Source organism: Odocoileus virginianus, chromosome 11 (genome assembly GCF_023699985.2).
Source record: "Odocoileus virginianus isolate 20LAN1187 ecotype Illinois chromosome 11, Ovbor_1.2, whole genome shotgun sequence".
Classification (NCBI taxonomy): domain Eukaryota; kingdom Metazoa; phylum Chordata; class Mammalia; order Artiodactyla; family Cervidae; genus Odocoileus; species Odocoileus virginianus.
Genome location: NC_069684.1, coordinates 17,169,124 through 17,188,015, shown reverse-complemented (window position 1 = coordinate 17,188,015; position 18,892 = coordinate 17,169,124). Strand labels below are relative to the sequence as shown.

The following is an 18,892-nucleotide window of genomic DNA, read 5'->3' as shown; positions in this document are numbered from 1 at the left end:
GATGTTACAGAAAAAAACATTTTGGTCAACCCAGTACAAGGAACCTTTAATGTTTAAATGATCTGGGAAAGTGGAACAAAGGATTCTGGGAAATTCAAGGCTCTTTACACAGAGTGCCAAGTGCCCACACAGGGTTCTGTGTATAATGGCTGAGCTTGGTAATAAACTCTCAGCCACGCCCTTAAGCCCAGCCACATCCACTCCTCACACGCCTCAAAACCCTTCGGGGAGGGTACCGATTGCAGCAGCTTCTCAAAGGAGTGCAGAAAGTGTCTCTGAAAAGAACACAGCCATTTGTTCTCTGTCAAGATGCCTCTTTCATACTGTAATTAGAGTGCTGTGGAGGGGTGGAAATGGGGGAGAAGGAGGAACATGAAATGCTCTGACTTCCCTCATGACGTCTTCTGCCTGCACTACAGGGCTTTGAACTCACTGAAATACTGCGACTGATGACTACACCGTCATAGGCACAGAGAGGGAGAAAGCAGCGTGTGTGTCCCTGCGCTTGTGCCTCCAAAGTGTCTGTGTGCTAAAGCGAGGAGGGGCGGCTTGGCATGGGGGCAGGGCAGAATTCGACAGAGGAGGGAGATCAGAATTCCCCCTTGTTACCTTGTGTCGCTCCAAGAGTCACAGTGAACTGATGTAGCCTGCATCCTAAGTTTTAAAGAAGAATGAACAGATTCTTCGAAATAAGTTCTGGCAACATGTTTATGTTCACATCTGAAAACATTGATAGGAATAATATATACCCAAGAGTGTTGTTGGAGAAGGCAATGGCAACCCACTCCGGTACTCTTGCCTGGAAAATCCCATGGACGGAGGAGCCCGGTAGGCTGCAATCCATGGGGTCGCTAAGAGTTGGACACGACTGAGCGACTTCACTTTCACTTTTCACTTTCATGCATTGGAGAAGAAAATGGCAACCCACTCCAGTATTCTTGCCTGGAGAATCCCAGGGACGGGGGAGCCTGGCGGGCTGCCGTCTATGGGGTCGCACAGAGTCGGACACGACTGAAGCGACTTAGCAGCATCAGCAGCAAGAGTGTTGCATCTTCAGGCTTTTATTTTCCCAGTCTGCAAAGTGGGAGTAAAAAAAAGTGATGTTCCCTTAATTCCCTTCCTGAAAGGCTGTAAGGACAAGCTTGTGAGGACTCAAAACTTTTCAGAGGGTTCATAGTTCCTGCTGTTCCGTGGTCATCTTTGCTAATATAAGGAAATGATAAAGCTTATTGGTGTGAAGTAGTGCAGCATTCAAGAGTATTTGTGGGTTTTTGTTTTGTTTTAAATTGTATTTGCAGCAGTAGCAACAATTTCTTGATTACATCGTTCCTTAAAATCAGTTGGCATCTTTCTAACACTTGCTGGCAGGGGAGGAGAAAGAATGGTGTGGAGATAGTCTCCAGCAACTGTTTCAGTCACAGCAGATGATGTTTGAAGCGACTGGTGCATTTCATGTAGATAACAGAGAATTGATGCTCTTGGGCCCAATGATGTTCAACATAAATGTGTCAGGATATCCAGCTGACTTAATACACAGCTGAACTCCTGGTCTGCCCTCCAGAAACGACTCCTCATGGTATCTTTTCCATCTCAGTTTATTGAACTCCATCCTTCTAGTTGCTCAAGGAGAAAACCTTGAGGGCCTTATTTGACTCATATCACTCTTATGGTCCATGTTTAAGGTGTCAGCAAGTTTTCCTAGCTGTACATCACAATATGCCCAGAATCCCAGTACTTCTCAGTGTCGGCACTCCTGCCACTCTGGCTGAGGCAGCCGCCATGATCTGGAAGTAACTGGGAAGTCTCCCTGCCTTCACCTGTAGCCTTCATCAGTCTGTTCTCAACAGGCAATCAGAGACAGTCTGTGAAACCGTGAATCGGATCCTGTGACTTCTCTGCTGCAAACCCCCCACCCCATGGCTTCCAGATGACACGAAGTAAAAGTCAGGTTATTATCCATGGTCTACGTGGTCTAGCCCCCTAGCTCCATGTGGCCTGTTACCCACTCTGAGCTCACCTTATTAGACTTTTCACTTGTTGCATCCACTCCAGACATATGGGCTCCTTTCTGTTCTGCGGAAGCTCTTCCGGGGTGTTCCTGACCCAGAGCTTGCCCTGGCTGCCCCTTCTGGAATACTCTTCCTCAGACATCTGTGTGGCTCACTTTTCAAGTCTTCTCAGCAAGGCCTTTCCCAGCCACTTGACCCCCAAATTCCAGACCCTCTCCCCAAACTTACAATTCTTCTTCTATGCTTTGTTTTTCCTTCTTATCAGTATTGAGCATACTTTATATTTGTGCTCATCATCCTGGTTATTGTCTGTCTTCTTTACTAGAATGTAAGCTTCATGAGGCCAGGTATTTTTGCTTTTATGTTTTCTGCTCTATCCCCATGTGCTAAAGCAATGCTAACCAGGTAGTAGGCACTCAGTAAATTTTATTTTGGAAGCACAATGAGTAGATACATAGATAGATAGATAGGGGCCTTAATAGTAGGTTGTGTATATGGAGATACATTCTTAGGAATGTCAGACATACTTAAAATAGGCACTTGAAATACCTATTCTGTGCTAGATACTATACTTTGCACTTTCCATCTCTTATTTAAAATAATCCTCAAAATGCTTTAAAAGACAGGTGGTGTTTATTCCTACTTTACAAATGAGGAAACAGAGAGGCTTCAGAACAGGTCCCACCCCAACGGAGCCATGATTCAAGCCCAGTTCAGTCATGTTTCAGAACTTCTCATTGTGCTATAACGGTCTGGGTTTATACCAATACCAACTCCAAGGTTAGAAAGCAAAACAGGGAAACCATAGCTCCCTCGTGATCTCTTTTATGCTAATTGCCAGGCCTTTTATTTTTTATTTTTATTTGAGATTTATTTATCTCAAGTAAATAAATGAGATCTCAGCGTCAAGAAGAAAAAGGAAGAAAAAAGACCACGCAAAATTCCCCAGCATCTTAAAATCATCTGCCTCCTTGAGGTCTCATGACTGCAATATCATGAAGATGTGAATGGCACTGACTTTGAACCTTGAGATGAAAGTGATGCTGTAGATCAGCTGCCACAGGCACTGTCGGCCTTGGGCTAGCAAACCCCCTGACCTCTCTGCACCTCAAGTCCCTTGCCTGTAAAAGGCAAGACTCAGGAATGTGACTTGTCAGGTCCTCCCACCTGATATTCTGGCCCGTGAGAGTCATGGCCTTTCTTTCATCGCTGTGGGAACAGTATGGCAGAGTCGGGGGGTGGACCATCACACTCTGTGCAAGGCTGTTTATTGCCTTCTCTGCTTTAGGGAAGGACTTCTGCTCATTGGACGAGCCCTTCTAAAGGCCGTGATCTCTAAGGAGAAGTGACATGGTGTGATGCAGTGCCTCAGTTCGTGCATTCCTCATCCTCCAGCATGCCCATCCATTCTGCTTATTAGAGTCAACACTGGATGGCATTTAGAGTATTGGCTGCTGTTTTGGCCTTTATTTATTGACATCCTAAGTCTCCTTAAATCCTTTCTGGAACAAATCAAGGGATAAGGTGTAAATAACTGTAATACAGCTGAACCGTGTGACCTTCAGTAAGGTATTTACCTTCTCTGGTCTGTGTTTGCTCCTCTGAAAAATGGGAGAAAAGGTTCCCCAGGCTCCTAGCACACTGAAAAATTGTTTTACAGGCCATGAAACTCATGCCACTCAAACCCCCACTCATGCCATTCTCCAGTGAAATTGAAATGAAAACACTGCCAACACACAATTGCCTGTCTGACCTTCCCCAATTTCTTTGTTAACTTCAGAACAGGTAGGGTCAAAGTTTTTTTTTTTTTTTGATGTCTAACCTAAATCCTCTTTCCTAAAGCAAACGTGTTACAGGAGGACTGGCAAGGTTCCCCTCACGCAGTGAAGCACTTTAGAAATGTGGGCTTTGAATATTAATAGCAATATGACCACGTGGTCATTTGTGAGCTTGGCAGAGTCCGTGGTCCACATATGCTTCTGCATGCCAGCATGAGCATGTGTGTGTTCATGCCAATGTGTGTGTGGTGAAGCATACAAGTGTGTACAGAAGTGAGGGTAAACAGATCTTTGAGTCACAGGGACCAGCCCCTCCAGGCAGGCTTTATCTTCCTTTTGGTTGCCATGACAACAGCAAGGGCCTCTGCATCAGTAAACAAAGCTCCCTGCGTGGACTGAACTAGGAGGAGGGGTCTGGAGCTCGAAGCCAGAACTGGGAACCATGTAGTCCTCCAATAGAGTGTTGTCACAGCAGACCTACCAGAACATCTTCCCCATTAGGTGAATACAGAGATGCCTGTTCAGATACCCTGAGACTCTGAGGTGACATAACGTAGGCAGGAATTTCCAGTTGGAGCAAGGCTTCAGTAAAGCTCACTCTAATCCCCAACAGTTAGTCATCTCATAGAGAATTCTAGCAATGTGAAAGGCCAAAGCCCCTCCCATCACCCTGTGGGTCTATACCAATCACTTTAGTTTATTAATAGGCAGAAGAGCCCGCTGGGTGAATTGTCTGGGGCTCCTCTATAAGTCTGGAAGTTCATCAAATAGAAATCAATTTAATATTAACCTAAATATGACTTCACATACCCCCTAATCACACATGATAAACACACATGGATAAACAAACCTTGTCTGAGATTATCATTCTTCCACTTTAATCATGAATAATATGGAATTGGCTATGTATGAATAGTTGATTTGTACAAATTATGCCTCTCATATAAACTGCTAAAAAACAAAAGCAGTCACAAGTGTAAATTTACTAACTTGGATGTAAGAAGAAAAGTGTACTTAATCATGCAGTGTGGTGAGATCAGCCTCCTCTTTAGTTCCAGTAGCTGAAGTTTAGAAACCCAAACGTTGCGTGCACATGAGACAAGCAGAATAGAGGCTCAGCTGCGCTGCTCTTCATGCCATCTTCCTTCTATGTGCTAACTGTTGTGAGGGTAACTATAGGTTATCTTCCCAGGGGGAAAAAAAGACAACCAAAAATTATGAGTAACAGAATTAGCAAAGAAGTATTCCAATGAAATGTGATAGATTATCCCCCCACCAGTTTTATTGTGATATAATTGACCTATAACACTGCATTAGTTTAAGATGTATAAAATGATTCAATATTTGTTGGTATAATAAAATGATCACCAGGATAGGTTTAGTTAACATCCGTCACATCACATGGTTACATTTTTTTCTTATGATGAAAACTTTCAAGATTTACTCTTTTAGCAACTTTAAAATATGCACAATGTTGTTAACTATTGTCTCTATGCTATATGTTACATCTTCAGAACTTGTTTATCTTATAACTGGAAATGGGTACCTATTGACTAGTGATAGTGAAGTCACTCCGTCGTGTCCGACTCTTTGCGACCCCATGGACACCAGGCTCCTCCGTCCATGGGATTTTCTAGGCAAGAGTACCTTCACCCATTTCCCCCAGCCCCTACCCCCACCTCTGGCAACCACCACAATATTCTGTTTCTGAATTCAGTTTCTTTTAAGTTACACATATAAATGAGATCGTACAGTACTTGGCTTTCTCTGTCTGACATATTTTACTTAGCATAATGCCTTCAAGGTCTATCTATATTGTCCCAAATGGCAGGATGTCCTTCTTTATTATGGCTGCATAATATCCTGTTGTGTGTCTATGTGTGTACATGCACATAGATGGATACTTAGATTGTTTCCCTGTTCTGGCTGTTATAAATAATGCTGCAATAAACATGGGGATACAGAATCTCTTTGAGATAGTAATTTCAATTCTTTTGAATATATACCCAGAAGTGGGATTGCTAAACTATATGGTAATTCTATTTTCAATATTTTGAGGAACCTTCATACTGTTTTCCATAGTGGCTGCACGAATTTATATTCGTGCCAGTAGTGCGAAAGGGTTCCATTTTCTCCACATTCTCCCCAACAATTGTCTCTCGTCTTTTTGATAAGAACTCTTGTAACACGTGTAGTTTTGATTTGCATTTCCCCAATGATTAGTAATATTGAGTACCTTTTCATGTACCTGTTGGTCATTTGTATGTCTTCTTTGGAAAAAATGTCTATTTAGTTTCTCTGAGTATTTTATAATGGTTTTGTTTTTGTTTTGCTATTGAATTACGTGAGTTCTTGATATATTTTGAATATTAACCCCTTATCAGATATATGGTTTGCACATATTTTCTTCCTTTCCATAGGTTGCCTTTTCATTCCATAGCATGCCATCTCATTGAATTTTTATCACTTTATAATCTTTTGTAAGAATCCATGCAGGACTGTCAGACTAAAACAGATTTGTTCCTACTCTGGTCATGAGCAGAGCTTATTTTGTGTTTTTCGAATGTCAGCCTTGTCTGGAGAGGAAGCTGAGGCAGAGAGGTTTACTGTTCAGATTTTTAGCATCAGAGGTTACTGGAGTACCTCGCTCCAAGAGTAGACTTGGTTGTATTTATGCTACATCACGTGAGGGTTTATTTTTGTTTGCCTGGTTTGAAATTCTGAAGTCTAGATGCATCCTAGTCTGAATTCTGTTACATCTAGGGTGTAGACACACTGGATAGAGCAGATGAAAAGGCGCCATCCTCTTAGCTTGAGCCGTAGGTTAATGCCAGGTGGACTTAGGGGACGTGAACACTCTTCTCGTGTCAGATTTTCTCCTTCGGAACTTCCTGTTGCTTAATCCAAAGAAACTCTATAAAATGAGATATTCATAGGGCCATTCCTTGAGGCACGTTTCATTAAGAAGTTTGGCAGTGGATGGCTAAGTAAGGTAACGGCCATATGTTTTATCTTTGCAAAAGCAACGTCATCTGAATAACTCCAGGATAATCCTCTATGAAGAGGAGAGGAGTATTCAGGTCCTCAGGGAAGAGAGGGACCAGACAGGAGCACACGTCCCTTTCCTCAGTCTGGCTACATGTATGCTCATGAGACTGACAAGCATGTTGTGTCTAAGGTTAGAATAATCACTTATTTTGGGCAGGTAATGGAGCTAAGTCCTGTTTGTCCCTGCTTTCTCCAGAATGCAAGGATACACAAACTCAAGCAGTGCCTCACTAACTTGACTAATGCTACAAAATTTTTACTAGGTCCTTATTAACCCAACACAGAACAATGGATTATATGCTGCTCTCTCCATTTAAAAGACAGTCCTTTTAGAAAAAACACAAAATTCTGTTTTTATGTCCTTATTTTCCTCAACCTTTGACTAGAGAATAAGTCCCTTTTGTGGGTTTTAAATGTGACTTCTAGACACATGGAAGACAGCTCAGGCCTTGTAGAAATAACACTTAATCTGGAATCAAAAGACATTCGTTTAAATTCCGGCTCTGTCTCCTGCTAATTTGGTCATTTTGAGCTAGTAACCTTTCTGAGTCTCCCAGGGTTTCCGCAAATCTACATGAAATAATGTACATGAAAGTGATTTAGAAAATGAGACTTTTACAGATGTGGCTTATGAACATTAGGTGTCCTTAATGTTTTATTTTTGTAATCTGTGCTATCTGCTGTAATACTCGGCTGAGGGTTAAACTTCCCAGGTCCTTGTTGGAATGTGGTGTGAGTCCGACTCTGCTTGGCCTCATGGAACCTGCAGACCCGTCAGAGAGAGGAGCCTTGGCCAAAACCCTGACAGCACGGGAGGGCTGGGAAGTGCCGTGAATGGTGTGGTGCCACACCTTGTGCCCTGGGCTCCCATCTGAAAAACAGAACAAGCTGATGGATAAACGTAATACAGAAGGCCTCCAAACACAGCCCCTCTTCCCCTCCACTGGCGAGCAGAAAGCTGCTTAGAAAGTTTCCCTGTTGGTGCACACTCTGTTTCTTTTAGCCAAGAGCCTTCTTAAAAAGTCCAAGCCAGATTTGTTGGGCTCTGGGCCTGTAGGATGCCAGGTGGGAGGGTGGGAGGAAACGGGGGCCTGCAGTGGCAGAGGAGAGCAGGGAAACCAGCTGGTGAGACTGGAGCCAGGAAACTTCCAAAGATAAAGAGAGATTAGGCTGGGATGACTTGCCTCTCCTTCCGGAAATGAAGCCACATGGTCATTCTGGGGATTGGGTAGAGGTGATATACTGCACTCTTCATAGACTAATGCTACAGAAATTTTAGTGGAGCCAAGCAAAGAAGCACAGTGGTGGCCGTGTCCAGGAGTTACCTGGCAACTGCTGTGTTCGCGTTAGTTCACCTGGCTCTGATTGGGTCCGTGCAGAGATGCTGCGTCCCTTCATCTAAGCCTTTGGAATTCAGGGCAGATCTATCAGTATGGTTTTCGAGTCAGCCTAGATATTGTCATTAAAAAAAAAATCTATTAAATAAGTACCATACACCAGGCCTAGTCTAGTCCTGGAGGATGCAAAGTTGAGTAAGACAGAATGTTTCCACAAAAAGCTCACAGAGAGGGAGAGAGACAGTCACATGTATAGCTCACTGCTGTAGAGATCTGGCTGTAAGATGAGCTATGAAGAGACAGAGGGAAGGTATACAGCCGAGGTCAGGAGACTGGGGGCAAGGGAGAGGGGCAAGCTAAACATTAGAGGTGACCTTTCAACCTGGCCTTGAAGGATTTTAACAGACTCAGGCAGGTAAGGCTGGGTTCTAGGCAGTGTGAATTAAACCTTTAGATCCCTCATTGATCTTTCAGGAACCGTGGGAAGTGTGCTGGGGCTGGAGCTTGGCTATAGTGGGGCTGCAGGTAAGCACGAGGTAGATCGGATTGATGGGAGGTGAGATTTGAAAGAAAGGTCCAGATCTAACCATGAAGGACTGTGAAAGGTCTGTTAGGTATTTAGCAGCTGGTGGAGGAGATGTGAAGCAAGAGAAGATAGAAGAGGGAATTTATAGGATCCGAGGGTCATGGTTCCTCTTAGTGGCACTGTATTTTAGGATACTTGACCTTTCAAACGACCCCTTAACTCCCGTTAGCTTCAGTGTTCTGAGCTGGAAAATGGAGATGTTGGTAATAATGCAGACACTAAAGGATTATTGTGTTTCTCTGCTCATAGCTCGCCTATGTATGTGTGTGCTCAGTTGTGTCCGGCTCTTTGTGACCCCATGAACTGTAGCCTGTCAGGCACCTCGGTCCATGGGATTCTCCAGGCAAGAATACTGGAGTGGGTTGCCTCCTCCAGGGGATCTTCCTGATCCAGGGACTGAACCATGTCTCCTGCATTGGCAGGCAGACTCTTTACCACTGAGCCAGCTGGGAAGCCCCATAGTGTGCTTAAATTCTCTTATTTCAAGGTCTTGCTCAAAATACTGCATCCTGCTAAACCCTCCTGGATTCTCCTAGAGCAGAGTTGAAAAATGAAGGCACACACGTATGAAAAGGTAGAAAGCTGCATATAAACATGCCTCTGGGCTAGGCAGATATATGGGGAACCTGGGCTCTTAGAGCAGAGAGGCCTGGGGTTCCAAACCTGGCTCCATCTCTTAGTTAAACTTTCATGAGTTGTTTAACTTCTAAGTTGAGGCTGAAAATACCTGTTTTGCCGCCTTCTCATTTTGGTTGTAAAGATTAAATGCACAAAATGGATGCAGGTACTTGGAAGTTAGAAAGTGCTCCACAAATGTCACTCACTCTGGTTGTTATTTTAGGTTTGGACATGGTAAGATCCAGTGCATATTTTAGAAAGATGACACTAGTTGCTGTGAAATGGATGAAATGAAGGGAAGAGAGGCAGGTGGCCTAGAGACCAGGTACATGCTATTTCAGTAGTCCATGCAGGAAAAGATGAGGTCTTAGACCAAAGCAGTAAGAATGAGGAGGGAGGTTGGATCCAAGTGCCATTTTGAAGATAGAACCAACAAAACAATGACAGGGATAGAAAGACAAAGAACCAAAGGTAAGAACTTTGGTAGGTGGTAACACCATGAACCAAGCTAGCTCCTTGTTACTTTCTTACTTGCTGAAATCCAGAAAAGTCAGTGGAAAAAAGAGGTGCTCCAGGGTTAAATTCTGTTACCCTGACTCTCACTGGTCCTAATCAACTCTTCCATCCCTCAAGACACCCTTAGGAGAACCTACTGAATCTGACACCAAGTCCAGGAGGATTTCTCCTTCTAATTTCTCCTTTCTGCCTTGTCCCGGCCCTTAGCCTGACTGTGACCTCTGTAAGGTGCCTCTGCCCAAGGAGTCCCCTCTGTCTTGGAAGGAGAGGCCAGATGAAGCATGACCTAGTATCCCCCTGCCTCACAGTAGATTGGCACCCTCCCTCTCCTGCCCTGGGGCCAGGGCATGTCCCTTCGCCCCTGGTTTCTCTCCTCCTCCCTGGACATGAGGGAGTAGGTAGCAGGACCCTCAGTGGGTGCTGGAATCTGTTATCTCGGGTTGCTGCTCTTTGTTGATGGAGAGCCCGTGAATAAGTGGAACAGCTTTCAGGGCAGTAGGAGAATGCATGAGCCACGGCTGGGAGGCACTGCGCTAGCAAGGGGTGTTCTGGCTGGAAGGGTGTTTGATGATGAGAAGGGCATTGGTGCAAATGTGGCTTCCAGAGTGGCCTACTAGCCAGTGAATATTTCTTGATCCCCATTTGCTCACTCGTTGAATCTCACCATCTTCCTGTCTGCAAGGAAGTCCTCATTCCTCTTCTCTCTTCTTTTTCCCATAGGGCTTTCAGTTCAGTTCAGTTCAGTTGCTCAGTCGTGTCCGACTCTTTGCGACCCCATGAATCGCAGCATGCCAGGCCTCCCTGTCCATCACCAACTCCCGGAGATTACCCAAACTCATGTCCATTGAGTCGGTGATGCCATCCAGCCATCTCATCCTCTGTCGTCCCCTTCTCCTCCTGCCCCCAATCCCTCCCAGCATCAGGGTCTTTTCCAGTGAGTCAGCTCTTCACATCAGGTGGCCAAAGTATTGGAGTTTCAGCTTCAGCATCAGTCCTTCCAGTGAACACCCAGGTCCATCTCAGGATGGACTGGTTGGATCTCCTTGCAGTCCAAGGGACTCTCAAGAGTCTTCTCCAACACCACAATTCAAAAGCATCAATTCTTCGGCACTCAGCTTTCTTCACAGTCAAACTCTCACATCCATACATGAGCACTGGAAAAACCATAGCCTTGACTAGACGGACCTTTGTTGGCAAAGTAATATCTCTGCTTTTTAATATGCTATCTAGGTTGGTCATAACTTTCCTTCTGGGTTGTTCTGTTTGTTTTAATCATCTTTTGCCACAGAGTGACTCTGTCCGCTGTTAGGTAGCTGTGTCTTCCGTCTGACCCTCATGCTGGTTTTATCCCCCTGTCTTGTTTTCCCCTCCACCCCACCCCATCTTCCCACTTTCTTTCTTCTGGAGCTGTGTTCCCTTTCTGTGTCCTTTCTTATCCAACCTTGACCAGCCATCTTCAAACAGCATTTCAGCCCTTCAGGGCATCGGTGTCATGGTCTTCAGTGGCAGCGCATACTAAGCACCACGCCCAGTGGGTCAGGCCACCGGAATTATGGGTAGAGTTCAGATCCCAGTAAGTGACAAGTGACTGCCCTCCCCTAAGCCTTGGTTCCCTATATGTTAAATAGGGTTTTAATAGTGCTTACTCCATAGGGTGATTGTGAAGATCAAATGAATTAATGGATATGAAAAACTTCATATAGGACTGGCACATAATCATCACTCAATAGACAGTAGTCACTGTTGTTATTAAAAGCATAAAGGATAGTTTGACCCCTCAGAGGGTTGAGTTTCTGTTGTAGCCAGAGCCACATAATATATAGCATTCTGGAACCTAGCTCGTCACATTACTAAATCAGTAGCTTTCAAAACAGAGCAAGCAGATGAGATCGGGCACTTTGTTATACAGCAAAAACATTGTAAAGCAACCATACTCCAATAAGATTAAAAAAAAATAATTCTCACCTTTATAAGTACAAAAAAGGAAATTAATGCAAATGTTATTAATATCAGCTTTTTAAAATAGTATTCTAGTGTAAGTTTCTTTCCAAGAACCTGATATATACTCATAGTACAAGTTTTATATGTATGATTCAGTTATTTTCTAATTTCTATTTAATTTTTTTCTTTGATTGAGGGATTTCTTAATGGTGTATTCATTCATTTCCAAATATGAGTGTTTTCTAGTTGCCTTTTTGTTATTTATTTCTATCTTTATTGCATTTTATTTCAAGAAGATAATTTATATTGAAAAAAAAGAAAAATTAGAGCAAGCAGAAAGTTTTAGTGCTGACTGAAATGAAACTGATCTGAGAAGACTTCCTGCAAGAGGCTGAACACAGTTTATTTCTGTGCAACATTTTAAGATTATAGTTGCAGGCTGGGACAAAGGAAATGGGGTATACACAGTGCCTGCTCACTCACTCACTCTCCTGCTTGCTTCACCCTTTCTTTTGGTCATGGCACTGCCCAAACCTAGTGAATCCTATCTGCTTTGTCCACAGGGAATTTGCCAAAGAGAGAGAGAGAGTGGAGAACCGGAGAGCCTTCATGAAACTGCGGCGCCAGCAGCAGATCGAGCGTGAGCTGAATGGGTACCGCGCCTGGATAGACAAAGCAGGTAAGACCTGGGGGCTGGAGGAGGTTGGTGATGGGCTGCACAGACATCTGGGACCTACCCCAGTACCCATTCCCAGTACTTCCGCTCAAAGGGCCAGTCTAGACCAGGGCAGAGAGAAGCTGGAAATGACTCGTTGGCTTTGGGGGTTCCCAACTGGTCCCATTTTCTCCCTCTGGAGTCTGTCCCTATTCTTCTACCAAACACCTTTCAGGAGGCAGACATTTCAGCAAGGTGAGCTGAGTAAAAGATCACGTAACCCAGTGCGAGAGCGAAGTCTGGGCTGATGCCATCTCACACTACTACCGTTACTACTAACAATAGTCTGTTCAGTCCACGGATATTTATTGAGGGTGTACTTTGTGCCAAGTCCAGGCATTTGTGATACAGCAGTGAGCCAGAGCTCGACTCTCGTGGAGCTCAATTACCCTATAGCTGGGAAGACAGTGATGAACAAAATAAGGAGTAATTTTTCATAGGGTAATAAGTACAATGAAGCGCTTTCCTGGTGGCTTAGATGGTAAAGAATCCACCAGCAATGCAGGAGACCTGGGTTCAATCCCTGGGCTGGGAAGATCCCCTGAAGAAGGAAATGGCTACCCATTCCAGTATCCTTGCCTGGGAAATCCCATGAATAGAGGAGCCTGACAGCTACATACAGTCCACGGGGTCACAAGAGTTGGATACGTCTGAGTGACAAAAGTTTCCACTTTCAAGTACAGTGAAAACAGATCAAGGTAGGGCTAGGGGTTTAGGGTGAGTTGCAGTTTTAAAGGGAGGGTCAGGGTAGACCTCTCTGGGGAGAGATGTGAAGGAGATGAGAGGGTGAGCTGCAGGGAGCCCTGAAAGAAGCATACCCCAGTGTCGTGGCTGCAGTATGGGAGGAGACCCAGAGGGCTCCAGCAACTGCCTGAGGTGTGAGCAGGGGAGGGCAGAAGCTGGGATGAAGGCATTCTCATGGTGGGAGCAGGCGGCAGAGCCTGTAGGACCTTTACCAGCCCTTGTAAAGTTCAGGGCTTTCCTGTGAGTCAAGTGAGAACCGCAGGAGGGTCTTGAGCAGAGAAGGGACATGCTCTGTTTAAGATTTAAAGAAGCACTTGGTTGTTGCATTGAGAACAGACGGTAGGAAGACCTGGGCCTGAGCAGGGAGACCGATAGACTACTACAGTAGGCCAGCTAAGAGATGATGCCGAGAACTGGTTTTCCCTGTTCTTGCTGTCATCAGCTCCTCACTCATGGCTCAGCCTCAGGAATAATTGTTGCCCAGCCCTGAGGAAAGGTCCAGGTTTATCCTGATTTTATGAACCCACAAAGAGCCTCCAAACTCAAGAGTGACTGTGGCTCTGCTGTTTATGAGGGGCGTTGATCACCCCATATCTGTCAGTAAAGAGAATACATTTGCTTTCCTTGTTATTTTAAAGGTTGCATTGCATTGGTGTTATATATCTTCATTTTCTTACTGAACAAAGAGTACATTTTTTTTAATTAAAAAAAAGAAAAAAGCATAACAGTCGGCATCTTAGCTCTGTTCCTGGTAGAAAAGCAGAGCACAAAGAGATCTCTTGGGAAGAATTTGGAATAGGATTGGGTACTTAGTGGCCTGACCCTTATTCTTCTCTAAGCTTTGGAATGATGGATGCTATGACTCCTATTCTGACCAGAGAGCCTGACCATACAGGCTCTCTCAGCTCAGGAGTCAACGTTTGATCACCTGTCAGGTGAGAGAGCAGGTATGATGCAAAGTGCCATGCCAAAGCCAAATAAAAGCCACTCCTCATTTGGGACTATCTGCATTTCTTTGCTGCTTCTGGAAGCAAGAGCCATGGAGTGGTGACTGCACTCCCCATTTCATCCTTGCTCCTCTGAGACTCTTGTGTGGACGTGGACTTGAATCTTCCCTCCCTCTTCTCAGAACAGTAACTCAACAGATTTGCCTCCAGGCCAGCCTGGCAGCTTGAAGCTCCCAACTGCCCTTGGGACAGACCACCCTAGTGAGCAGGCTGGCAGCAAACCCCAAAGACAACCCTCTGCGCCCTTCCCACGGCCCCCGTCAGGGTCAGGGGGCTCGAGATGTTGCTCTTTGTGGCTCTGCTTTTCAAAATACATGCAGAATTCCAAGGCTTCACTTTCTTCCAGTTGGCAAAGCCTGCTCTCGTCTCCTTCTAAGAAAAAAAAGACGCACTGCGACGTCAAATTGTTGCTTCCTGGCCCTTTCCTTTACAAATGGAGCGTGAGTGATTCAGAGACATATGGGTTACGTTTCCCTGGAAAGACACTCACAAGTTCCAGGGCGAACTTGGCAAAAGACATTGGGGGAGGGGGTGGTGCCAGCCCATCAGGAGCCCTTGAGCGCTCCCCAGAGGTACTCAACAGCACCATCCACCCTCCTTCTGCCTCGGGGGTCCTCGGATCTGCCCACCCCAAAGCCCAGACACTGTGCAGAGTGAAAAAGACTCTCTGGCTGAGGTCATTCATGTTGCTCTGAGGTATTTAACAAGTACCTAATTTTGAAAGGATGGCCTCCAAAAGCCAGTGCTGTCAGTGACTTTCAAACCTTCTATGTGCACATCAAGAAGCATCCCACCAATAACACTTAACCTGTTAACTTAGTTTTGCCAGAGAGCTGTACTTAAAAAAGAAAGCTAAATGTTATGACTTTATAATGGCCATCCTGCGTGGTACATTCCGAGCCTCAACATGCTCCCCTCCCTGGGAAATACATTACGTACTCTCAGTTTTATATGCAGGTGGAATTATGGTAATAACTTTACCCTTTTATGCTTGTCTTTGTACTTGTTAGAAGTGCTTAAATGAAACCATTGCTTAATAGAACTGCTGCAGGCTTATCCCCAGCAGCTGGGATCTCAGGGAATGATTGCTGGCACTTCCAGGTCCCCTCCCTTATGGCTGAGACAGGAGTGGGGATCAAAGCTCATCCACACCACTCTCAATAGGGGGCTCAGAATCCCACTATATGTGCGACAGAAGGTCTGTTTTGTTGATACATTTGAGAGATGTTGTCTTGTTGTTTAGTTGCTAAGTCATGCCAGACTCTTTGTGACCCCATGGACTGCAGCACACCAGGCTTCACTGTCCTCCATTAGCTCCCAGAGTTTGCTGAAATTCATGTCCATTGAGTCAATGACACCATCCAACCATCTCATCTCCCCTTTCTTCTGCCTTCCATCTTTCCAAGCATCAGCGTCTTTTCCAGTGAGTTGGCTCTTTGCATCAGGTAGCCAAAGTGTTGGAGCTTCAGCGTTAGTCCTTCCAATGTATATTCAGGGTTGATTTCCTTTAGGATTGACTGTTTTGATCTTCTTGCAGTCCAGAGGACTCTTGAGTCTTCTCTAGCACCACAGTTCAAAAGTATCAATTCTTCTGCACTCAGCCTTCATTATGGTCCAACTCTCATATCTATACATGACTATATAGATGTCTATATAGACCTTTGTTGGCAAAGTGATGTCTCTGCTTTTTAATACACTGTCTAGGTTTGTCACAGCTTTTCTTTCAAGGACCAAGAGTCTTTTAATTTCATGGCTGCAGTCACTATCTTCAGTGATTTTGGAGCCCAAGAAAATAAAGTCTGTCACTGTTTCAATTTTTTCCCCATCTATTTGCCATTAGGTGATGGGACCAGTTCCCGTGATCTTAGTTTTTTTAATGTTGAGTTTTAAGCCAGCTGTTTTGCTCTCCTCTTTCACCTTCTTCAAGAGGCTCTTTAGTTTATCTTTGCTTTCTCCTATTAGAGTGGTGTTATCTGCATATCTGAGATTATTGATGTTTCTCCCAGCAATCTTGATTCCATCTTGTGTTTCATCCAGCCCAACATTTCACATGATGTACCCTGCATAGAAGTTAAATAAGCAGGGTGACAGCACACAGCTTTGATGTACTGCTTTCCCAATTTTGAACCAGTTCATTGTTCCATGTCCAGTTCTAACTGTTGCTTTTTGTCCTGCCTATAGGTTTCTCAGGAGACGGCAAGGTGGTTTGGTATTACCATCTCTTTAAGGATTTTCCACACTTTGTGATCCACACAGTCAAAGGTTTTTAGTGTATTCAAGGAAGCAGAGGTAGCTGTTTTTCAGCAATTCCCTTGCTTTTTCTTTGATCCAGTGAATATTGGTAACCTGATCTCTGGTTCCTCTGCCTTTTCTAAATTCAGCATGTACATCTGGAAGTTCTCAGTTCAAGTACTGCTGAAGCCTAGCTTGAAGGATTTTGAGCATTACCTTGCTAACATGTGAAATGAGTGTAATTGTATGGTAGTTTGAACATTCTTTGACATTCCCTTTCTTTGGCATTGGAATGAAAGCTGATCTTTCCCAGTCTCGTGGCTACTGTTGAGTTTTCCAAATTTGCTGGCATATTGAGTACAATATTTTAACAGCATCATCTTTTATGGTTTGAAACAACTCATGCCAGCATTCTATCACCTCCACTAGCTTTGTTCATAGTAATGCTTCCTACAGCCCACTTCACTTCACATCCTAGGATGTTTGACTCTAGATGAGTGACCATACCATCATGGTTATCCTGGTCATTGAGACCTATTTTGTGTATTCTTGCCACCTTCTCTTAATCTTTTCTGCTTCTATTAGGTCCTTGCAATTTTTGTCCTTTATTGAGCCTATCTTTGCAAGAAATGTTCCCTTCGTATCTCCAGTTTTCTTGAAGTGATCCCTAGTCTTTCTCATTCTATTGTTTTCCTGTATTTCTTTTCATTGTTCACTTAAGGCTTTCTTATCTCCCCTTGCTATTCTCTGGAACTCTACATTCAATTGGATATCTTTCCCTTTCTCCTTTGCCTTTTGCTTCTCTTCTTTAGCAAGGCATAGTCTAATAAGGCTTGGCAGAAAATAGTGTCTCACCCATGATGACACCTCTGTGGAGTGCAGCTGCTCCTGGGGAGGTCAAGAGGGGAGTCCAGGGAACAGAGTGGTTGTTTTTCAAATGCCAACAACCAAATAATGTTGTCACAATGCCAACGAGGTCTTTCCCTTTCTAGCACCAGTGGGGTATCCAGCCATTCAATTCAGTTCTGACACTAAACCATCCAAAGTGAGTGCAGACCCCACAAGCAGAGGGCTCCACCCCATGTGCCCATCTCTCCTTCACACACCAGCCACAGAAGGGTCCCCAGGTGACCTGTACTTCTTCCTGGCTGAGTACAAATTCAAAGGGTTCCAGATTTGATAATTCATTAGAAATGACTTACAGAACTCAGGAAAAACTATCACCAGTTTATTATGAAGAATACAAGTCAGTAACAGCCAAATTCAAGAGATACACAGGGTATGATATAGAGGGTAGGGATAATGGGTGAATGACCGAGCCTACAGGCACATCGAGGCACATCCTAACACCCTGATGGGCTCACCAACCTATCAGCAACCTGGGCCCCATCCTGTAGGGGTTTTTTTGGTTGGTGTTGTTGATTTTTTTAAAATGATTCATTTATTTGTTTTTGATTGTGCTGGGTCTTTGTTCCTGCGTTCGGGCTTTCTCTAGTTGCGACGAGTGGGAGCTACGCTCGTTGTGGTGTGTGGGCTTCTCTTGTTGTGGAGCATGGGCTCTAGTCATTCAGTCTTCAGTAGTTGTGGCATATGGGCTTGAGTTACTCCATGACATGTGGAATCTTCCTTGACCAGGGATCAAACCTGTGTCTCCTGCATTGGCAGGCAGATTCCTGCCCACCGTACCACCGGGGAAGTCCCATGTAGGGTTTTAAATGGAGGTTCCCTTATGCAGACCTGATTGATTGTATCATCGACCATTGGTGACTGATAGTGTCAAGCCCCTCTCCGCTCCTGAGAGGTGGGAAAGGGGATGAGCCTGAAAGCTACAACCTTCTAATCATGCGGTGTGGTTTTCTGAGTGACCATCCCCCCTTACACTATCTAGGCCTCTCCCGCAGTGAGTCATCTCATTAGCATACAAAAGACAGTACATCCCACGGGCTTTGGAAGCTCTGTGCCTGAATGGTGAACAAAAACCAAATATTTATATTTTATTATGTCACAGGGACGATTTCATGATGGGCCGAAGCCTCTTCAACTCAGGCTTTGCTCAACAAGGCAGGATAGACATGGTGGGGGGAGAAGAAGCAAGCCCACAAGCCTGCTCCTCTCTTTGAGGGGCCGTGAGCACCTTCCTACGCCCCTTCCTGAAAGAAGTAGGCTAGACCCCAAAATGTGGTCTCATCTTCTGAATGAAGGGAGGTGTTATGACCTGGGGGCTACTGCAAACAAGCAAAATCATGGGAGCTCCTGTTGCTAGAATAGCTTTAAGGAACCTGGATAAAAGAAAACAGAAATGGAAATTTTTCATTTTTATCAATTTAGGAGGATTTTAGTTAAAAAGATCAACTCTCGCTC

The 18,892-nt window shown here is 44.5% G+C and overlaps 1 protein-coding gene across 1 annotated transcript in view; it reads left to right on the top strand.

Moving 5' to 3' along the window:
- CACNA1E (calcium voltage-gated channel subunit alpha1 E) overlaps positions 1-18,892 on the top strand; it is a 520,667-nt gene that overhangs the window by 413,942 nt on the left and 87,833 nt on the right. The window contains exon 10 of the mRNA XM_020908964.2: positions 12,397-12,512. Within this exon, the coding sequence (XP_020764623.2) occupies positions 12,397-12,512 (116 nt within the window). The remainder of the gene's footprint in view (positions 1-12,396; positions 12,513-18,892) is intronic.